Here is a 24,248-nt window from a genome sequence, read left to right as displayed (position 1 = left end):
CTGTTTGTGCTTTGTATTTTAGTGACTGAGGTAGTTTAATATACAGTACAGTTGAAAGGAAGAAAGCAGGGCACATGCCTGACTTTTGTCGCCAAGAACAAAATCTTTTGGCTAGTCTGGTAAATGTGTACTTAGAGTTCAATAAATATCTTTAGAGTTGGGCTCCTGGGTTTCATAACATGCAGGATGCACACACTCAACAAGTCTAGAGAGAGGCTCCTGCTAATGATTTACAGATGTTGAAGTGTCCAGCCGGCACATATTCTGTATTTCAGCAGATGTAGGCAGAGCAGCCATACATGCAGCACAGGGATGAAGGAAGCCATGCTGTTGAGGACTGTGCAGTCCAATCAACACATGGCCTTGTGCCTTGGCATTGTGTGAAACAGCAAAACCGATAGGTGGAGAGAGAGTTTGAAAGAAAGTTCTTGATATGACTGGACAACATTCCCACATTAAAACTTCTCCCGTTGTCAGGATTCATTGTCTTCTAGGAGAAGCTCATTCAATGCAATTACAGTAGCTGCAAAGTCAACTAGCTCCACAAAATCTGATGTAATTATGTTAACGCCCATGACGCCTGGTTTCTGCAGCTTCACCCAGTCCAGAATCGAAGGGAGATTCCTAAAGGGAAAAGAAAGGAAAATGTAACATGATCCTTCGTCGTATGCATGAGGCACATTGCATCCTGTATATAATCAACATGCTGGCACTGCATACAAATACAGCGTTCTCCCAAACTGCATTGTCTTGAATCCAGAGTTCTGTGAGTGGAGCTCAACTAACAGAAAGGGGAGCACTCAGGTCTCACCCCCTTCCTCCTGCAGCTCACTATGCCCCCATCTGCTATGGAGTTGGGGATGGGGGCTCTCCAGACCAGGGGCCTGCAAGGGGTTTTGGCAAAAACGGTCCTTTCTGTACTTCTATTAATGTAAGCCTCCTTTGGATCTAAGCCCTGTTTCATGAATGGAGGAACTTTTCATGAGTGGAAGGCTTTGGATTCAAACCATTATGCCAATAAGGAACTGTCTCTTTGAGAAACGGGGGTGGCAGCATCTCACCCACTATGAGATGCAGCAGAAACTCATAGGTGAAGTTATCAGTGGAGCAAGCCACATCTGATAATCTCTCACCCATTAAAAGCAAAATTCTGATTGGCTCAGGAACAACGCAACAAGGTGTGTGAGAAGGAAATAAACAAGGAAATATTTTGCAGCTTGTTGGAGCTATCCTTGTATCTGGTTTAGAGGCTGCAACTAGTGCAGAATGAAACTGGCAGCCTACTTTGTTACATGTATTATACCAGCATTGAAAGATCTGTACTGCTGCCTATTTATTACCAAGCTAAATGTCAACTACAAAGCCTTGAACTTAAGGCTTGAAACAACTTGGAATTGGGTACCTAGCACACCATCTCCCTTTGTACAGACCAAGCCAATCTTTAAGATCTTTTGATTAGCAGGATGTCACCTGGTGACAATACAGAAACAGATGCAATCACCTGGCGTCTGAAATGCCCCCCCCCACCTTGGGTAATTTGTGAGGCAAAGCGAGTATTGACCTTTAAGCACTTCTTAAAACCTTATGTTTACCCAACCTATCCTAGACTCTGACTCTTCATTTTCATTTTGTTGTTTTGTACCCTGCTTGGCTTTGTTTGTGATATACAATTGGGTTGTGTTTCCTTGTGTTTTGGAAATGTTATTGAAAGTTGCTGTATTGTTATTGTTTTTATCTAAACTGCTTAGAGGTTATCTATCTATATATGCAAAAGAGAGGAACAACGCTGAGCAACATTTTTACATTCTAGCTAAGATACTAGGGTGAATGTATCAGTGTCCGAGTACAGGATTCCTTTTCAAGGTCTAAAGGAAACCTCTGTAAATCACAGCGGCCTTGCTCTGGCACTCAAAATATATGCAATGAGTGTGCATGGAGGTGGCAGGCTCACACATTCTTAGGGAGCCCCCATGTGTATGCTGAGCAGTTTTTCACCCAAGCTTCCCTTAAAAATTAATATTGCTGTGTGTTATTCTTTCAAAACTCTATCTGAATGAAACAAAAAACTACATTTTGGCAGTAAACAGCATGCCATGACAAATTTCTCAGGAAAGCTGCAAGTTTAAAGGTTGAGATTATCTGGTACAGTTAGCAAGTCTTTATAAATGTAATGTGGAAGTTATTTTTTTTTTTGTTTGAATTGCTTATAAAATATGATGTATTGGTTTTAACAGTGGAAGGTATTGTACTGAAAGGAAATTCTCTATTAAAACTGTGTTAATAACATCTTTATGTATTACCAGGTTTTGCAGTAATTTCATTTCCGCTCTTTTTCCTAGAAGCCTCCTTCCATGCTAACAAAAGACTACCTGGGCCATTATGTACACATTTGGCTTGCATTTATAGTCACCTTTACATCCTGGAATTTTCAGCAATGGCTTAATTGCAATGCCAGATTAAACCCTGCAGAGGCCCCCTAGGTAGAAGAAATCTTAGCTCTCCCCCCTCACACAAGCTCTAGTGGGATATCATTGAACTAATAAAGTTTGACTGCACTTTTCATTCAAGATCAAATCAATATTATTTTGGTCCGTTGTCACAGGACCCCTAAAAGGCATGGAGCCCATAGGCTGGGACCTACCCTGCCTATTCAGTAATCTGGCACTGCTTAGCTGGGTGGCAATGAGGAATTACAGAAGAAAAAGCTAAGCAAAAGGTGTTAGTCACTGTGTTAGACAGGACAGTGTGTTAGTCCTGTCAATGGAATGAAGCTACTTGATTTCAATGACCCATAATATTTGGTTGAACAAATACCATGAAATTTATACTGGGTATTTTGGGGTATTTGTATCATTTCTGAATTGGCATGATGATGGTAATCTATTCTTTTTACATTTTTGCTATTAAACATTCAAGTAAGGGGACTAAATGCACAAAAGTTCTTAATCAAATACATTTGTTCCCAAGAAGGGGGGGAAAGCACTTTAGCACCATCTAGTGTCTTATTATTGCAGAGACAACTTCTTTGGAAAAGTGGCATTGACAAGTTGTGGATATGAGCTCCTCCACAGAGCCTGTTTGTTGAGAATTAATCATGATTTGCTTGTATGTAGCTCATGTGGAGGTTAGACTATATTGATTCTTTAGTAACCATTCATTCTGATTTGTTTGTGGTGTATTCAAACATCTTGCTGTTCATCGTTCATCCCCCACTTTTCAATGCTTTCTCACACTTTTCTCAACACCCTATCAACTGCAATAGCCCTCCCCCTTAAAGTGGATTATAATAGGGTGACAGAATGATTTAACCCATTTTAACTGCACAAACCTAAATTTCCTGCAAGTGCTTGGGTCCCTCTCAGAAAATAGTGCCAGTCTGGAGGCAATGTATCAGAAATGTGTCAGAGATGAAGATACGTCAGTGACATCCTAACCCCATGTATGATTTTACTGTTAAAATTATGCATTTTCCACTTGCATCCAGTATTACTAGTTGCTACACAAGCACACCATGCCACTGTAGCTTTCATAGATTGATAGCTGTGTTGAATTAAAAGGTCCCCTGCATTTAAAAATATTCATTTCAATGAATGCAGTGCTTTCTCATTTCATTCAGAGAGCATTCTGAAAGTAATTAAAGCATTACATGGCTATTTTAAAATTGATCAGTTAACCAAGAAATGAAATGAAAGCCATCACTACTTACTAATATGTTAAATGCATGGATATGTAATATAGTGAGGAGAAATGGGCTCAGTTACTTACTATGTTCTATAGGTGGCAGCAACTTGCAACACTATCGGCTACAGTTTCTAATCTCATCAACAGAAATAAGTAAGCCTACTTATTTCAGTAAAATGGAATAAAGTTTTGAGCACAGAATTGGAACCCATGGCACCAACAGTGTGTGTGTGTGTGGTAATGGATTTTTGCATTCTTAGTGAAAACATTTGATCTGATTCAAACTCCGAACAAAATGGCTGCAGTTTAATTAAAGTTTGCCATCCTTTGAAATTTGCACTGTTCTGCATTTTGCAAAAGCATGCAACATGTGCCTATCTGAGGAGAAATTGAACTAAAATGCTGATGAACTGTCATAAAGGCTTTTAAAAAATTGCAAGCTGATATGGAAATGCGGAAAACTGAATTTAAAACCGAGGGAAAAGTGAAAAACAGAAAAAATGAAATTGGCAGATTCACCCAAACCTACTTCCAGTTAAGTGTGAACAGGATTGCACCCTGAGTAAATTAATAAGTGGAGTCAATTTATTCTTTCTATCATCTATCTTCTGTTGGCTGGAGATTTGGGAGAGGACTCTTGATTATTTTTATATGCATTTCAAGTAAGAAGGACAAGGCTACCATATCTACTCAGAAGTAAGTCTTATTGAATTCAGTGAAGCTTACTCCTAGGTACCTGGGTTTAGGACTGCAAGCACAGGTTAACAAGGTTTCCAAAGGAAGCTAAAACAGGCACTTACTTGTGAACAAGTGTGTTTTTCAGGCCACGGATGAGATTCCGTGCAATGGTTTTGACCCTTGGTGTAAGAATAGCTTGAGAAACGTGAAAAGTTCCTTGTTTTGCTCGTTCCCCACGAGTAGTGTCCAAGAACTGCAGCAGTTTATGTACGTTGGTCGTATTTGCCCATGGTGCTGGGATTTTATTCCCAGGCCACAGAAAGGGATATTGTTCATAGAGACAATGATGGTAGAAAATGAGAACCTGAGAAATTGAGAGAGAACATATCAGAAGCCTTTTTCCCACACAAGCTCTTCTTTCACTTACATTCAGCGCTAAAAAATAATTTCACACAAAATGTTGCTTTCTATACACTGGGCAAGCAGGACGACAGCATTATTGGTGTCAATATTTGCCACAAATAGGGCTTACACAGAGGTTAAAAGCAGGAGCTGGGGAGTTCTAGGCTCACTTCACTTCGCAAGGTGACCATAAGAATGCAACTATTGCTCAGTCTGCTTTTTGGATTTCATCCTTGGGCTGTGAGGTGCTGAGGATACTTCCCTTGGATGATTGTGGATGGTCTTGTTCCTAGGTGAGAGACTGTGTGTGTGTGTGTGTGTGTGTGTGTGTGTGTGGTACCTTGGGTTCTAAGCAAGAGCAGAAATGCTAGCTGCATCCGTAGTAAGTGCATGAATGCAGCTAACCAATGTATATCCAGTGTGATTTTTCATAGTGTTTTGCTTGGTATGCTGTATTTACTGTAGTTTTCTTTTGTATTACTATTCCATTCACTGCTTTGGGCCAAACAGTATGTAATACGTATACAGTAACATAACATGCAGAAAGAAGAGGATTTGCAATGATTTTTTGTTGTTGTTGGCGTAGTTATATGTGGCACAACACTAAGTGCATTTGCTGAGAAACAAGTCCCTACAAATTCCATGAGACATGCTTTATCAGGTGTGTTTTAGGACTGCACCTTTAGTGGCACTAACCCCCATATACGCCACCAGGAGGAGCTCCTTTAGCACTGACTCCTGTGCTGTCAGCCTGATTGGTTACTGAGAAAAAAGGAACTGAAAATCAAGTGGCCTTCCAGATGGACACTGTAGACTCCAAATCCCCACATTCCTGCATACTAACTATGCTGGCTGTGGCTGAAGGGAGCTGAAGTCCAACCACTGGCTTCCCAGTCATACTTTAAAGAACAACATTTCAGTTGCCATACCATGAGATAAGTTTTAGTTTCATCCAGGCCACACAGCAGTCTTTAAAGGGGGTGAGGGCCCAATAAGGAAGCTATGAAAGATCGCAGCCCAAAAGTAATCCTAATGGTACTGAACACACAGTTAATGAATGTTATAGACAGGAAGCAAACTGGGGCTTGCCTTACTGGTCAACTAGAGTTCTGTTCACGAAGGGACAAGGTATTATGCTATGCATCTGAAATGCAGGATGAACTCAGGGGGAAATCTTCTGCTCCTTTCTCCAGCTCAGAGCAAGAAAGGTGCACTCCATGCTTGCCTCCCCATTCCAGCTTCAAGCAAGACATTTTCAGTTCTAAGAGTTCTTTGAATTATAGAAATTTGTTGCCAAATGAGAAACGCTTTCCTACCTGCTGTTGCTTTTCCCAGAGGTTTTGTAATGTCACGTTTTCCACACACTCCTTTGGGCAGAGTCTTGATCCAAAAACCTCTTGGATCCTACTGATCAGGTATGCATGGTGGTTGTTATCCATAGCGTAGAAATGGTTGAAATCCAGGAAGATCACTTCCTTAGGGTGGTGTTCTAGGAAGGTGTTGATCTCCATCAGCCCATCCCATACTTTGATTCCAAACAAACCATGTATGAAGTAGATTTCTTGGCCTGCTTCGCCTGGTTTGGAAGATACACGGAGGTCAAAGTAGCGGATTCCACCTTCAAGCTGCTCCTTGAATGTTAGGTTTTGTGTCACTGACCATTTCTTCATTACCTTCCTCACCAAAGAGATTTTAGCCAACCGCTTGATTGCTGTGGCTTGATCTGGTCCCACAGGAGATTTCTCATCAACCCAGTAGCTGAAGGAATCATGTGACCCTACAGAGAAGAAAGACAACATCATTTTAGTCCTACAACTTGGGGTTGCCAAGTGCTCTTTGCTGAAGCAGATTCTGGAAAACTGGATTCCATTCTTGTATTGCTCATTTTTAACACTGGGAAAATCACTTAGGGCCACTTGTTAACACTTCTGAATCACTACACACAGCTGTAAATGGGGTTATGAGACCAGATGGAGCTACTGCCAGGATGAGTTTGGTTCAACAAAAATGGAATACCATCAGCCAGGACTGTTGGGGGGAAACACAGTTGCAGTCACTGACATGTGGGCACCTCTCTCTCTCCACATGTTCTTCAATTCAAGAGATTTATATTCTGCCTTTCTATACCAAAATCCCTAAGGCATTTAATTAAAATCAAAACAGTCACTGTTTTGCAGCATTACAAAAACACAGAAATGTTACTAACAATTAATTTTTTTAAAAAAAACCCCATCATATAGAACAGCTGCACGTATCCTCAGTGGAGGAATTTTACAGCCTGAACTGGCCCTTAGTTGTGGTGTTTGTTTTTGTAGTTGTATTCTGGAAGTTGGGATTTGGAGAAACAGAAGCTCCAATGTTAGATGTTTTCCACCTCCATCTCCCCACCAATATTTGGTGATGAGAAAAGGTCATCCATGGGTTATTAAAGGAAAGCCTTTGTCAATCTGCTGTCCTCTAGTTGTTTGGGACTACAACTCTCATCAGCCCCAGCCAGGACAACTAAGGGCACCAGATTGGTGAAGGCTGCCTAAGGAGATAAGCAGGTGACCAGACTCTTGTGTAGATTCCTTGGAAGAAGAACCATGCACACAAAGGAGAAAAACAGATGTTTCCAGCTTGCAATGTCAGGATTCACACACACCTTTACCATCCACCAATTCAGCATTTACCAACTCGGAATTTAACAAAACCTTGAACTTCATGTTTCACTGCCAAGACACTATTTTCTGTAAAAGTTACTGATATCCCAAGCAGGGACCTTGTCTAATGAGAAATGGTTATACAGAAATATTAGAAGCTGACAAGCAATAACTCCATTACAGTGGGTACCTCGGGTTACAGATGCTTCAGGTTACAGACGCTTCAGGTTACAGACTCCGCTAACCCAGAAATAGTACCTCGGGTTAAGAACTTTGCTTTAGGATGAGAACAGAAATCACACTTACCTCAGGCTAAGAACAGTTTCAGGTTAAGAACGGACCTCCAGAACAAATTAAGTTCTTAACCTGAGGTACCACTGTATTCAAATGTCATTTTTTGTAATACAAAAGTGTCTTCAGGAATGCAATTAATGGGTTAATTCTCCACAAGTCAGCAGAGACAACTCATTCCCCACAATGCATCTGCAGGCATTTTGCTACTCTCTTGTCTGTGTTACTTGGTAAGTAGCTTTGTATATAAACTAGCTCAGGTTACAGCATACTGTGTGGGTCCTGGTGGGAGATTGCAGGAACTGTTGATGGCTCTCTGCTGGAACTGTGGATTTGAGTGAAGACTTTTTCAAGAGATTTTCTGAGGAGGGAGTTGGGAAACTGCTAGACTTCAGAACTTGAGAGAATTCCACCAGTTGCAGGACTTTGAAAGCAACTGAACTAAAGACTTGGCTATGGACTTTAACACAGCAAGCACTTTGAAGCAGAGAGCCCTCTCTAGGTTCAGAGAGAGAAGACTACTTATAACATGAGTGCCGCAACCCCACAGTCGCCTTTGACTGGACTTAACTGTCCAGGGGTCCTTTACCTTTGTGTGTGTGTGTATAGTAGTGTATGTTGGTGTTGACCTAGTAAAGACAGCTCTGCTAAACAGCTGTTTTCTGGGGTGAGCTTAATTGCTTGACTGAACTTCCCCACAGTGTATACACCCAACACACCCAAATAAGGTGCTCCAGATAAAGCCATTCATTCCTGTGATGATTTATCCTCTGACACTGTAGCCTACCCTGGCCTAAGAAGGCGACATCCTATGTCTGCTATGCAATTGTGTTAGGTGAGAGAAATGCTTCCTAGATGTTTTCAGATCAAAGGCTTTAACTGCACATTCCATGTGCTAATATTGGACTAGTCTTACACTGGACAGTCTTCCAGTGACTGGCACCTGCAAACAAGTCAGAGATAGGGAGTAGCAAGCAGTCAGCTTACCATTAGCTTTTCCCTCTGGATTACTTAGCCTGCTGCGCTGAACACTGATACATAATGTATCACCGTTGTCTTGTTATCTTAAGAAATATCTTCTTGCTACATCGTATGCTAAACACTAAAGAGCACATGCTGGTATGATGACACTTCTAGACTGCTTCAGCATGTCATTGAAAGGCATAAATCATAGCTTGCTGTGCATGTGCAAAACTGTACTCACTTCGCTCCTCCTGGCTCACAGAGGGATGAAAGGAAACATGATCTGTAGCCAGAGTTTGTTCTTGGAACATAGTCATTGTAACTAACATGATATTTTATTTTTAATTTCACCAGTTGTTTCCTTTAACAAAACAAAACAAAACACCAAACAATAAAGTTCCTTATTTGCAAATAGTTATCAGACATATGCCATTTGCTGGGGGTTGGAATCCACCTAATATGTGCTCGCAAGCAGACTCTTCAAAAACATGTCTCCTGCCATGCCCATTTGAGCTGCAAATGAGATGAAGGTCTTAAATGGATTACCTTGTTAGTGGCATTGAATCCACCTGGATGCCCATACTGTGTACAAATCAAAACATCAATGTGCCGCATTCTGAGAATGCCAGCAACAATCAGCATCACGAAGGATTTACGCTCCTCACTTCTTTGTTTAGGACTTTTTTATTTTTACTTTATAAATTTGTTAAAAATTGGTTCTTTTGCTTTACACATGGAATTCTCGTTCAAAGCACTTGGCATATTTGATCTTCAGAGACCGAACAACAGAAGAAAAATAAATGTTGAAGAGGTAAGAGCTTCTTTCGCCTGAAGCCAAAGCAGATAAACAAAGAAGAATTTCTTCCTCTGTGACTGAATATAAATGACAGTGAGCTGGCACAAAACCATGTAAAAGGAAAGATGCCAGCTAATGAGAGTTACTCATACTCTGATCATCCAGGAGGAACTAAACTATGTCTCATAAGCAGAACAAATCCAGCTCCCATACAATTCAAGGAAGTGCACAACAGCTTTTCAACATGCACTTATCGGGGAGCAAGTCCCATTACATAAGACTATAAGAACCTGCTAGATTGGGCCAATGGCCCACCTCGAACAGCACCCTGTTCTTACAGTGGCCAATCAGATGCCTGTGGGAAGCTTGCAAGCAGGAGCAACAGTACTTTGCCCATCTTCAAGTGCCCGTAACTGCTATTCAGAGACATACTGCCGCTGACAGTGGAACATAGCCATCGTGGTTAATATCCAGCTGAATACTCAGATGTGAGTAAACATGCACTGAAAAGTCTAGAAAGCCACCAATGCACATGTGCCCTTGGAATGCAACATAGCAGGGGCAAACAACTGTTCTACAACCTATTTGCATGTTTCAAGCCACAAACTTAGCATATGGGTATATCACACCCCTATTAAGCTCTCCCCCAACCCTCTTATCTTTTTAATCATAGAAGGTAACTGCAGCTGCATAATTGCCTTTTTAATCTTGTTGTTTAGTAAGTACCACAACCATTCTAACAGTGTGATGGTAAAAGCCCTTGTGAGAGGGTTCAATGTAAATTTACCTTCGTAGCTACCCCATGCTCTTCAAGGCTATGAATGCACACAGATATTCCCCACCCACCCACATATAAATAGAGCTTGATAGCAATATGCATGCATTCAGATTCTTCTCAATATACAGTACTGGTCTCCATGGAAAAGTTATTATTCCAATGAAAACCAATAAATGTTACTCAAAAAGAAAGAAAATTAATGTTGCCATTCCTCCCTTGCAAGAATTTCAGAATGATAATGGAATGAAGATGTATTAGCTAGCAATCAGAGTACAGGGTTAACTACAAAGATTTGCAGGCCCTAGTCATGACTATAAGTACCTCCAGTGTGAAGTGAGGCTAATCCCTTATATGTATATTGGTTTTTCCATCTGTAATCTACCTAATTCGTTGCACTGGAAGAAGCTAATATTCACAATCCACAAAAGCATTTTAGAGCCAGCTGATTCCAGCAAATCATGCACACTGTCAGTCAAACTGTTGTATGTGAAAATCTAAGAAAGATTTGCAAAATGCCCTCTCCCAGTTTTCCAGAAAATAAGTTTTTTTTTAAAAAGGACTACAATATTCTGTACCTTCACGGCAGAAGTCCTGTCATTTGAAAAAGTACATATCAGAAGGGAAAATGCACGTTAAAACACACATATTGAAACTAATATTTCTCAGCTTTAAAAAGAAAACGGATTTGTCTTCCATATATTTGAGAAGAAAGTGAAAAGGCTGGGCTAGTTGTGTCAGTTGAGTCAGAGAGAGGGAGAGAGGAACAGGGGAGAGTGATTGACTTTGCTTAATTTAACATGTCATGCCCTTTGGATAATCTCTTTAGCCTTCCTAACATTCTTGCAATTAGCCCAGCCAATTGCAAACCCATCACTTGCCCATTCTAGCACTCCTTGCTAAGCAGTCACTATGTTGAATAACAACAGCAAGTATATACACAATATTTGTAAATTATTTGTATCATTATTTCTAAAGGAGTTACAGGAGCCTCATTTGAACTTGCTGTAGAGTGTATGGGTTATTCTAAACACATCTGTCCAGGAAGTGGAAAAGGAGCTACACCTCAAGCAGCTGACAAGTCTATCTGTGTGGGCCCTGTGTTCGGGATGGAAAACTGGTGTGCCTTCATATGTTGTTGGATTCCGCATACCTTCAGTCCTGGCAAGCATGGTCTGTGATCAGGAGATCCATCAAAATCTAGAAGGCCACAGTTCTCCATCCTTGTCCTATGCAGGAAAACAATGATTCCCAATCTTGGGTCTCCAGCTGTTTTCGGACTACAATTCCCATCATCCCTGACCACTGGTCCTGCTAGCTAGGGATGATGGGAGTTGTAGTACAAAAAACAGCTGGAGACCCAAGTTTGGGAAATCCTGCAGTAAAAGGATAAATATTATTCTGTGGTTACTACCCTCTGTAGTATATACTGCAATTTCCAAACGCCACCATACATTTTCAGAATAGCATGTGCTATAAAAAAAAGTCTATATGAAAATATGTTGCATTTTGTTCTCGAATAGTAGATACACCACCATCATTTCTTCATAAAATGCCCCCTCAGGTCAACTGTGGAAAAGTGCTTTTTATTTATTTCTTGACTGCCAGTTTGCCAGTGCACTAGCAAAGCTGACGTAGTTGGAAATGCACAAAGCTGACCTAGTTGGAAATGCACCCAGTAAAACCTCATGAGGCTTGTGGATTCAAATCATTAACAAGCCGATTAGTATCTTTAAACCAGCCTTTAAAATACAAGCTAACTGAACTGCTCATTTCGCTTTGGTTGTTAGAAGGCTAAGGGCTGGAGGAAACATTATGTTGACAAATTAAGCCAAATGAATAACACAACTGGCCTCTCTTGACAAGCAAACTGATTTAATAGAATTCTCTTCAGTGCTGCAGCAAAGAGACAAGGAAGGCCATCAAGAGCCTTCTTAGGGCCAACTTAAATGTCCTGAACAGTTGGGTTGGGGTTCTTGTTTACAGCAGACTCAGTGGCTGCATTTGAGATTGGGGCAGAGGCTGCTTAACCATTTCCCTTCTTGGTATTTTTTCCACTTTAAAAATGCAGCTTCTAGGGAGATTTTTCTCTCACATGTCAAAGCATTTGAATGCTTAGGGGGTTCTGCTGAGTATTTTTAGACCATGTTCTCATAGCCACATAGGGGCATAGTAGCCGTGGGATACATACTCATCTTCACTCCTAGCCCTACCCAGGGTATGCTAAGTCAATAACATGCACTCACTGCCATTTCCTGAATCCTGTTTTCAGCACCCCCATCACTAACCCACATTAAGAAACATTTGCAGACATGGTTCAGCAGCAGAGATCAGCATGATGTGACGATGCACACAAGATAGCAACATGGAATTCTGCTGAGCATTCACACATGCTCTCTCCCCAAGACACCATTTTTACAATGAATTGGATCTTTTGAGATAGATGCTCAGTGGTTTCAAAACACTTATTCAAATTCAGCCCAGGGTCATTTGCTGTTTGAAATCAGCAGGTCTAATGCATGCAACTTTTATCCCAGAAAGATCACCATTATCTTTCTGGGATAAAAGTGAAAATGCCATACACAGCAAAAGTGGCAAATACACAATACTAGGAAACTAACAATATTCTGGATACTGAAATTTGTTGCTTTTCCAGGGGCAAATTATTTCAAGATGATGAAGATGATGATGATTTTTACAGTGGCTCATCCACATCCTTCTCCTTTCTCAGAGATATGTTCTCATATCTGCTTTTAGGTACTGTCTCTGCAGGTGTGATATAATTTTGACTTTTGCGCACTTACTTCTTTCCCATATAGAAATCCAAGCAGAAGTTGTAGGCTATCAATAAATGTTATCAAACGTATGAATTTGGCATACTAGAGCTGAAGGCTAATCTGACAGCAAAGTCAGTATCCACTCCTTTAGGAAAAAATCTAGTAGGCAATTGTAGACTGACCTGCCCACTGCAGTGCACTGTTTGGAAGCCCAATTAACCAGCATTGAGCTTTTAAGTATAATGTTTGTTCTATTCAAACTGTTTTGTGGAGTTATAATTATGCTGCTGTAAATTGGAGATTAAATAAAGCAGGGTTTTTTGTTTTTTTGTAGTGGTGTTGCCTTCTCTAAATTTGCATCTTTGCATTTTCATGCTGACATGACCTCCAAGAAAACAGATGATCAAGCTTAGCTGCTTTGCCCTTCAATGAATCTCTTCATCAGCCTATTCCAGATTGGTCCTCATGCCATAGGAGTAGAAATCTGTTCCCCTCTTAGCCAAGCTTTTAAAGGGAAGCATTTGCCTTTATGCTTCCTACATTTTTCCTGGGCTGTGTGTATTTTCATACTACAGAAAATGATTTTGCTGTAGGTCAGGGTCCAAGGTTCAAAGTTAAACCATGAAGTATTTTACAGTTGTTATCTGTAATCTTCTGTGAGTTCAGTTCCACATTGTACAAGAACATTGCAAGGTTATTACTTTCCATGAGTATGTATTACAAATGAATCACAGCTTGAGTAAATGAAATGACAATTGCAACAGCATTCTAGGCCCTGCCCCAAAAGCGACATAAGGTGGCATGGAATCTTCAAATGCCTTCACTGTGTTGCAGAATCTTTATTTTGTTGAATCAAGGGAAGAAAAATATGGAATAGAAAATGCTGATGGGCAGAATTGCAGCATATGTCAGAGAAGTCAGAGGTCGCCTCTTGTGCAACATTAAACAATGTTTCCATTTAACCAAGTTTTGTTCTAATTTCAATGCTTAACATGGAATGCCTTCTGTCTTTTACTAGACGATCATCAAGGTGCAAAGGTAATTTCAACTACGTACATGTTAACTTGGGGAAGTGGAAAATTAGCAGTGCGCACCCACTTCAAATATTTCGTCCTTGTCTCATCAATGCACACTTGCCCATCAACACCTGTCCTCTTCAAATTTATGCTCACCACATTCTCTCTCTCAAACTGAAATCCTGGAATTGCAAACACCAGAAATATATGGCAAGCAAGTCTGTGATGGAATTTCCTCGTTACCACTGTCAAAGGGTTTAGCCCTCTCAAGATAACAGCTTCAGTTTTTGGGCGATTTCAATAGCTATTGAAAACTGCTATCTCAGGTGACACATGCATAATCTCACTGAAGGAGATCCGCATAGTAATAAGCCTACCACAGACAAGATCCTTTGATGTCAGTACTTTTCATAACAGGATGTAACAATAACATGGTTAGGGTGTGTGACAGTGTGTAAGTGGTATGTGTGTATGGTGTGTGAATACATGTGGATAAGAGTGTGGACCTTACCGCATTTTTGGCTATAACCACTCTGCTATGCAGCCCCCAGAGAAAAGTAGCCCCTCAAACTGAAAAGGGATAGCCATCCCTGGTTTACTATGAAGACTTAACACATCCAGAGTAAGACTAATATAGGTGTGGACAGCTGGGTTGGTTAGAGTGCGGCACTGATAACGCCAAGGTTGCAGATTCAATCCCTGCATGTGACAGCTGCATATTCCTGCATTGCGGGGGGTTGGACTAGATGATCCTTCCAACTCTACAATTTTATGATTCTATTATTAATGTGTGCAGCAGTAATTGATAAGAATAACCGTTTACACCAAGAGCAGATCAGTGTGTATTAAACATTAAACTGGTTTTTAAAAGAAAACCCAGAAATGGTTAAAAGCATTTGACAGACTTTTAGCTTTTTATGCAGCAAATTATTCAAAGTAGGGAAATAAACACGTGCAGTCATTATATGCTTTCCCCAAGAGATAGCACCACAGGCTGTAAGAATCATGATTTTGCTAAGTGCTGAGGGAGGGACGAGAGCGGAAGGGCGTAGTGCAGGCTGTGAAGAGAAACAGCTGAACCTATCCTCATGGAAAGAATTGTGTCAAAACCCAGTGAAACTACTATCCAGCATGCACAAAGAGAGATGAAAGGAAGGGAGGAGGGGGTGGAAGAGAGAAGGGACAGTTCAACAGATGCCACAGAGATTAAAGGCAGCAGCTAGCAGATCATCATTTTCCCGGAGTTAGTTCTAATACTGGAAAAACAGTGCAGAAAACATAATTCTTGAAACTCGGACCATAAGCCACTCTTTCTTATGTTTTATCCTGCATTACACATTTTAAATGTTTGATGAGTTATTTTAATATTTTGTAAAAAGCAATGGTAACATATAATTAATCATTGTCATTTACAGTTTTCTAGTTGAGCAAGCTACCAAATAATTAAGCAATCAAACACAGACTTTAAAAGAACTTGCTGCTATTTGTTAAACTTCAGACAAAAGTGGTAAAGATGGAAAGGAGTGCAATGCAACTTATATTTTTTATTATTTGAACTAATTCATGCTGGTTCAAAACTGTTCTGAGAGCCCAATAACAAATGTTGGAAGTGTAATGAGACTGAAGGGACCTTCTTCCACCTTTGGTGGACCTGCCCAAAGATTAAGGTCTTCTGGGAAATGATCTATAATGAAATTAAGAAGGTACTTAAATGTACTTTTCACAAGAAACCAGAGGCATTTCTCTTGGGCATGGTCGACCAATTGGTGTCAAGGAGGGACAAGACCTTTTTTATGTACGCCACCACAGCAGCAAGAATTCTTCTAGCAAAGTATTGGAAGACACAAGAACTACCCACACTGGAAGAATGGCAGACGAAAGTGATTGACTTTATGGGATTGGCAGAAATGACTGGCAGAATCCGTGACCAAGAGAAAGAGACGGTGGAAGAAGATTGGAAGAAGTTTAAATTATATCTTAAGAACTGTTACAAAATTGAGGAGTGCTAAAATGTCAAGGGGAGGGAAGAGGCAGAATTACAGCTGAAATTGTTTGATGATTTAAGGTGAAATTGAGAAAGATAATAAGATTAAATTTAATTGGTAAAAAGGGTTGCTGAAAAACTGTAAAGCAAGGATGCAAAAAGGGTGAGGTATGGGGAAGTCCGAGAAAGGAGGTTTATGAAAATGAGGTTAAGAAATTATATTTGTGTGTTTGTTTGTATTTGTTGATGTTTGTGTGTTGTTGTTGTTTTGTTTTAATTGAAAAATTAATAAAAATTATTTTAAAAAACAAACAAAACTATTTTGAGGAAATTGTAAAGAATACCTTATTTATTGCCCTCATACAAGCACACACAATGCTCTTATACCATGCCCCCAAATTAATTTACCATGCTTTACTCATGCTTCTGTTTAAAGCAAAGCTGGGTCTATCGACACACACAAGGGAGCATTTTGGAGGGGCTGAAGATGTTATTAGACAGCTCCCCTTCCCCAGAGGTGCGCCATTGCTGGTGGACATCCGGGACCTCGCAGTGACCCAGGAGTGGGCGGAGGGGTGCTGCCCACGTCATCAGGGCTCCCGGCAATGTCACACACCCCGAACTTGATGTTAATCTGGTCCCAGCTTTTGGAGAGGCGTTGTTGGCGGGATTGCCCCCATCTGGCGGCAATCAATAGGGCCAAGAGAATTGCTAATCGTAAAGTGGAATGGAATGTGCAGCTCTTGAAGGGCCGGGTGATACGGCATCCCACTATTATGTTCAACTAGGTGGCCTTGTTTCGTAACAATGGTGTTTACCTTTCTGATAAGGGTAATGATATTTGGCTGGCTGATACTGTTGATGGCATTAGGTGTTGGTTGCAGGTGAAGTTGTTGGCTGTGAGCATTTTGGCTTGAGTGGCAGTTAGGCATTGGGTAAGCCTTGTTTATGGGAGGGGAGGTTGTTGCCTCTGCCTGCCCCTCCATTAAAGGGATCCGGGGGTGTGGTTCCTGTCCAAAGCCTGGGTGTCAGCTAGGGCCATGCCATGACCCCATCGGTGACCCTGGGGGTGCTCTCAATTGATGTATATCATAGGGCTCTCCCTATCGGTAGTTGACCCTTAAGAGACTTCCTGCAGATGGGCAGAAGAGCCAGGATATAGTCTGGCTTCACCCAAATGCCTAAGCTAAACTGCTAACATCTGTAACCAATAAAGTTGTGGTGTAATTTATCCCATTAACCCAACATACTTGTGTCTGTGTGTTTATTTCTGCGGGGAACTTCGGAGCCCGGGGCCTTGTCAAGCAATTCTAACCAATCAGGAGCACCTGCAAGAAATCCACCATTTATATTGCATTTGACCAATATCAACTTCAGTGTAACAATTCTGAATGAGTTAAACTAGCCAACTTGCCAAAATGAGTTTACTTGTTTACAATGGTAAGTTAAAGGACACCAAATGGCCGTCATCTAAGTGGCTAGAAATTTGGCTTAGCAAACAGACATACTGGTGCCCATGAATTTGAATGTTAGAAGCCCGTGACATAAAATGTCATGTGCTATAAGGAAGTACAACATTTGTTCCTGACGTATGCTGGTTAAGGAAAAGTGAAAAAGGCAAGTCAATAGCTTGTCATCATTTCCCTGCATCTTCCTAAACTTGCTGCTAAAGAATAGGAACCTTGTATGTGCCATCACCCAATCCCATGTGTCTTGTTTAATCGTATGCCAAGCTTGGATGAGCATCTATTAAACTTGATGATTTAACAAGCACCTACATATTCAGCACACTGCTATCAACTCTTCTTCATCACAGGGATTACACTTGCACAGGGTTCATCCACGCTTCTGTTGGTGTGACGATTTCTAGTCACAGGTTCATGATTTGTAGGTACAGGTCTGAGCAGGGGGGTGGGGGTGGGGGGGGGTTGTCCCACTGTTTACTGTTAAATCATAACATGTGCGATAACCAGCCTCATATAATCAACATACTTAAATCTAATGTATGAATGGGTTAATACCAGGCTTAGCAAGGTCACTTCCCGTTACCTTGGGAGAAAATGCATAATCAATCCTACTATTCAACCTCTAGTCTACCTGAGAAGCTCAACATGCGAAGAGGTTTGAGCTGGTTGCTTCAGCTCAGAATACATGGCTCTCCCATTCCATATTGTCACAATTTCACTGAGCAAACATTAACCAAGAAACAAGTATTTTTTTATTGACACATATAGGATACATAACTACTACTGAGGAATATAATTAAGGTTTGATGCATCCCTTCCACTCATTACTAATATTCAGCAGAAGACAGCATGCAATTTCAGCATGATCAGTTATGTAAGGTACATCAAGTACTATAACATATTCATATTACACCATAGGACAGATAAAATTACAAGTAACTGAGGCTGAAGTCCTATTCCCACTTAAATGAGAGTAAGCTCCATTGATCTCAATGGGACTAACTTCTGAGTAGATATGTATAGGATTGCACTGTTAAATAGATACACAGACGGCTTAAGTTGCTTAGTGTAAATGCTGCAAAGTACCTGGCTCATGATGTAATAGGAAATTATTTCAGTACTCAGTGTGACTTACCAATGTACAGCATCACACAGAGTGAACTGATATGCTACGCTTACCAGAGAAAGAAAACAACAACAAAATATTGAATAGTATTAACTTCCAGGGGGGAGACTAAAGCCAGTAAAATAAATTGGTTATAATTCAGCTGTGAAAACTAGAGATATGAGGAGTTAGCCAATGTTAATCATACTTGAATAAGAAGAGATACAACAGAGATATACAGAATGATGTGGAGAAAGTGGATAGAGAAAAGTCCCGTCCCCCCAATAATACTAGAACTCAAGAAGAGCTAATGAAGCTGAATGTTGGGGGATTCAGGACTGGAAAAAGACAGTACTTATTCACATAGCTCACAATTATTCATGTTATCTTTATGATAAGGCACATCAATGGAATGACTAGAATAAACAGTAGAAATCATTTGAGCACTACTCATTATCAGCATTAAGGCACATGACTATTTATGATGTAAGCATTAATAACTAAAAGCAAGCCATTCCTAAAAGTTCTCATTGCTAACTAAGTTTCATTCCATATATGCTTTGACTGAAGACAAAGTCCTAAAGGACTGCCTATGCCCTAGAAGTGCCTATGCCCAGCCAAGCCTAGTCTGTTAGCCATGGCTTCTCCCGAACCCAGATAAGAGAAGCACCATAGTTCAGTGGTAGAGCAACAGCTTTGCATGCAGTCCCTAGTTCAATCCCTGGAGTCTTCACATAGGGCTTGGCAAGAATCCTGCCTGAAATTCTGGAATGCTGCAGCCAGGGAGCTCTTCTTATCTCTCCTCATTCTATTCCATTGGCAACATACACAAGGCCTCTCACAAACAGATAGAGGAACTAGATGGCATAGATGCGGTGCCCTCTACGTTATTGGACTCCACTTCCCATCAGCCCAACCAATCTAGCCATTGAACAGGATGATGGGGGTTGCGGTTGAACAATATATGTCGGCTATCCCTGAACTATAGAAGAACTGCAAATTTTGATAAATAGAGCCTCTTTTTTGCAACATTATAATTATCAGTTTTATGGTCAATTTTAGATGTTGAGCCTTTTTGGAAAATGCAGTAGCAGGATCTAGTTTTGGAGAAAGTTCTTTTAATAAGCCAATCGACCTCTAAATTCAAAGCATGCTTTCATATCTCCTCAGTCTCACTAGACATTAAAATGAGATTAGTTTTAATAGGGATGCACTCCCCATCCCTTATCAAGAAACATATGGAGGATTATGAGCAGACATTTACTGGAGCAGTTGCACTGTTATGCCCCAACAGGGCCTTTCATAGACTTATTAATATCTTGAAGAGCAGGGCTGAAGCTGTGGTTCTGCTGAACTGCAACATTCCTTGTTTGACAAGTGTCCTGCAAATGCAAAACATGACAAGCCAAATGCCAGGTCGTGTCTAGCTGTGCTTTGCCAGTTCTGGGAGATGAACAGACATGGTCATTACTACAGCAGAACAATGATTCATCTAGTCTGGTATCCTGTCTCTAGCAGAAACCAACTATGAATATTTCTAAGAAAAGGTCACCCTTCCTCAATAATAAGCCTATAATTGCAATAATACACAGTCTACCTAGGCTGTGTTGGGGAATGTTGTTTGACCTCAGCTAGTTATCCGATTACATCCTAAAGCCGGAGACAGTACTGAACATTTTATCCTGGTTAACCAGGCTCATTTACAGTAATGTTCAACCACCATTCTCTTTATCTTAAAAAAGGGGGAATTATTCTATCACACCTTTATGGGCACTGGGCAGAGAAGCGTATCATGCAGAATTCATATGCACATGAGTATGTATGTACAGTGGTACCTTGGGTTACATATGGTTCAGGTTACAGACTCTGCTAACCCAGAAATAGTGCTTAAGGTTAAGAACTTTGCTTCAGGATAAGAACAGAAATCGTGCTTCGGCGGTGCAGCGGCAGCAGGAGGCCCCATTAGCTAAAATGGTGCTTCAGCTTAAAAACAGTTTCAGCTTAAGAACAGACCTCCGGAACGAATTAAGTACTTAACCCGAGGTACCACTGTAAATGTGTTTCCTCTCACCACTCCCCAGGAAGAAACCAGGTATATATAGTCAATTTGTTGCCTGCATCTGTGATATTTGAATTCAGTTCAATAACAAAACATTAGGTCACAGGAAACCCCTATCACCCTATCACCTTTTTGATGAGACTTTGGCAGTAGTATCAAGAATGAGTATTGTCTGCAGTCAAATGTCAAGTTTTGTGCATATTTTCTCATTAAATCCTTCACATAAATAACTCCAACTTTCACTGGGGCAGTGACATGAAAGCTATTTAGGGAGCAGAGACTCAGGGGGGGGGATTATGGGGTGTATCCAAGTCCTCTTTTAAAGTGGACTTCCGCTTGTGCAGTGGAACTTTCTCATCCCTTCCTCTCCCCTTCCCACAACATCAAAATCTAGTCCAGACTGCTGTGAAACCTTGCAGAGCAAGGGGTGATCAGAAAATCTTTGCTTTCCAGTGCTTAGCTGAGTTGCCCCCATCACACACGCACCCCCAACAATAAGAGATACAGGTGGGAATTCCACCTCCACTGATGGTTCTACAGCAGTGGCTAGTAGTCCCCATTGGAAAGCTTCTTCACTACTGCACTAGTATGAATGTTTGAACAGGCCTTTACTTATTCAGAGGCTGTTTGAGGGGGATACAGGTTTGGGAACCTGGGCAACAAGCCATTTAGGTAGGTTCTTTAAAAAAAACCACACAGTTTGTATCTGTACTGGACTTGATTTTTTTTTTATTGCTAACCACTTTTGAGATGTTTCACCAGAATATATTCGTAAATGAAAATGAACAAATGGTAAATAACCATACTGTAACCAGGTACAAAAGTTACTGGTAAGGTGGTCCATTTCAGGTGGAAGATTAGAGGATGCCCTTAAACGGCAAGACACTGACAACTAGTTACCACAGATTTAACCACAAAGAAAGGATCATTTCTTGAATGACACCAGATTGTTTTGAGCCAGATTGTTTTGACTAGTGCTCAGATATTTAACGAATGAATATCTGATTGGGAGGATGGAATACCTCTGCACCAAAGAGGGTGAAACATAGAAGGAAAACACATCCAGGGCACTAAGCTCTTCCCAAGATATATATTTCAGAGTCAACACTTTCTAGCTGTAAATACATCTACTTCTTTGATCAAGCACTAAGCAACTAGTCTAGAGTGTTTTCCTCCACTTCCTAATGCTGCAGCCCTAGAAGCACCTTGTTTCCTTATTTTTTGGGGTTTTAATAACTTTGGTGTGTTTCCAAAAACTCAAAAATTATGCTGCAGATTGGTATTCTGAAATAACCACACACACACACACATTCCTTGAGAAAAAATAATTGAAAAGAGCAGCTTCTGCTCACAAATCTTCCTTTTGGGTACTATCCAAAAGAGGCCTTTCATTTTTTGTTGTTCTGACTTTCCAGAAGATTGGTGAAAATACATTAGGGAAACAACAGTATTCCAAAATGTTTTAGTTGCCTATGGAGTGTCTAACCTGTTTCAGTGAATATCCCTGATTTAGCTGACAGCATAGAATAAATCAACAATAAAATCTGAAAGCCCATAAACAGGAAGGGAAAGACATCATAAATAAAACTGCAATCAGAAGAACTATATGTTTGTGTGTTAGTCACCCCACCAAAACAGTACAATTTAAGATCTGATTTTCCTCATTGTGATAGTATGGTTTAAGACTGATGATTTACTCCACGAGTGTCTAATAACAGCAAAACTGTATTAATACTTCACATTTTGTACAGCACATTAAAATGTTTCACAAACATTATCCAACATAGCTCAGTTGGCAGAGCATGAGACTCTTTATCTGGGGGTCGTGGGTTCGAGCCCCACGTGGAGCAAAAGATTCCTGCATCACAGGGGGTTGGACTAGATGACCCCTGTGGTCCCTTCCAACTCTATGATCTATTATCACATACATCCAGTGTTTTTTCGGGGGGGGGGGAACGGGACACAGGGGGACGCATACCCCTAAAGATTTGTGAATCTTTGTACGTTTGTCCATTTACTGTATTTATTTTCCCCGATTCGAACTATAAAATGGGGGTTTTCTCGAGTCAAAATGAGAGCACCCCTAAACATTTTTTTTAAAAGGAGGAAAAAAAACCACTGCATACATCGGTCATCGTTACAACAAGCGAAGTCAGCGTTATCCCACGGGAGCGGTGGTGCTGAAATAGAGAGTGGCTTCCCTGGGATTTCCTAACTCGTTCGGCTAAGTCTCTTAACCACTAGGCTACACCGCTTAGAAAACAAACAAATCCCCCTTCCTAGTAATTCGGCTGGATTCCCCATCACAAGCAAGCCAGGAAGGAGCAGGTGCCGGGAAGCCCGGGAGGAGCCCAAAGCAGAGCAGGGTCTTACCTGGGATGGCCAGATTGGCTAGAGGAAGGGCGCTGAGGGCGGACGGCAGGGAGCCCATCCAGTGCGCGCTGCTGCTGCTGCTGCTGCTGCTTTCCAGCGCCATCCTCTCTGCGGCACTCCGTTGCCGAGGCTGCTCTGGCTCGCCGCTTCGCCCAAGTCTTCGTCAGCAGCGGCAGCGTCTCCTCGGAGGTCTCGCCCACCTGCCGCGCTCTGGGTCAGCCAGCGCCCGCGGCTCCCTTTCTGCCATGCTCCGAGCGGCTGCCTCGCCGCCGCCTCTGCTGCTTAATCCCGCCTTCGCGCCCCTTCGCGCCAAAGGGGCTCCCTCAGGACGCCTGACCTCCCGCTCCCTCTGCCAGGGGCTGGAGCGGAGGCCCCGCCCTCCCCGCTCACGTCACAGCGCGCGGATCCCCGCGGCGCACCTGGCAGGCGAAGGCAGAGGAGAGTCCCGCCTTTGCGCCAGGAACAAGCCTGAGGACATCTCCCACGGGAGCGCGCGGCAGCGAGCGGTCAAAACAAATTATCGCTCTCCGGCCAAGCCTCGGCGCGCTGATTGGCTGGCGACGAGCTGATGGCACAGCCCTCCCTTCGTCGCGTGTCAGGGCTGCTGGCGCAGCCGGTTGGTACAGGAGGGCAGTTCCCAGCCAGCCGCCCATTGGTTGAAGGCTGGCTCAGCGCTAATTGGGCTCATTTTCTCTCCGGCGCGCCCAACGTGTGGGCTCTTTGAGGGCACGTGGCACTAAGGTGGCAGAATCATAGAATCGGAAGGGACCCCGTGGGTCATCCATTCCAACCCCCTGCGCTGCGTGACTGAAGAGTTCGTGGCCATGCAATTTCTTCTTAAAAACCTCAAAGGAAGGAGAGTCCGCAACCTCCAGATGGAGATCATTCCGCAGTCAAACAACTATTGCTTTCAGAAAACATCATCTGGAGGGGCCACAGGTTTCCTCTCCCAGTTTTGAAAGAAACATTAAAAATGAAACTCCAGGATGGACAAACTTCTGATGAAGTTGGTTCTCTCCTCAACAAAAGCTTCTGCTGCAATAAACATGTTAGCTGCAAGGTGATACAGGCCATTATTATGTGTGTGTGTGCAACTGTTTGTGTCTCTGTAGTAGGAGTGTAGTAGCCGAAAGGATCTTCTGAATTTCCTTTATGATTTTTCTTTTAAGGGGGGGGGATGAGTCTCATCATCAAATCAAATCAAATCAAAGTTTATTAAACGGTCACAGACCAGATTAAC

The 24,248-nt window shown here is 41.7% G+C and overlaps 1 protein-coding gene across 1 annotated transcript; it reads right to left on the bottom strand.

Moving 5' to 3' along the window:
• On the bottom strand, window positions 1-23,809 carry PLCXD2 (phosphatidylinositol specific phospholipase C X domain containing 2). Its single transcript, XM_079975001.1, has 4 exons — window positions 23,009-23,809; window positions 6,078-6,538; window positions 4,482-4,723; window positions 1-624 (listed from the first exon to the last, which is right to left on the bottom strand). Exons 1-4 carry the CDS (start codon window positions 23,109-23,111, stop codon window positions 474-476), a joined length of 957 nt encoding a protein of 318 aa, XP_079831127.1. The 5' UTR covers window positions 23,112-23,809; the 3' UTR covers window positions 1-473.
• Window positions 23,810-24,248: the final 439 nt, after the last annotated feature.

This window comes from Podarcis cretensis (genome assembly GCF_951804945.1).
Source record: "Podarcis cretensis genome assembly, chromosome: 4".
NCBI lineage: Eukaryota > Metazoa > Chordata > Lepidosauria > Squamata > Lacertidae > Podarcis > Podarcis cretensis.
This window is presented reverse-complemented; position numbering and strand designations above follow the sequence as displayed.

Coding starts and splice junctions, on each gene's coding strand:
- PLCXD2 (XM_079975001.1), bottom strand. CDS start 23,111: ATGGCGCTGGAAAGCAGCAGCAGCAGCAGCAGCAGCGCGCACTGGATG. Junction 6,539..23,008: donor AGCCAATCTGGCCATCCCAG/GTAAGACCCTGC, acceptor TCTTCTCTGTAG/GGTCACATGATTCCTTCAGC. Junction 4,724..6,077: donor TCTGGGAAAAGCAACAGCAG/GTAGGAAAGCGT, acceptor TCAATTTCTCAG/GTTCTCATTTTCTACCATCA.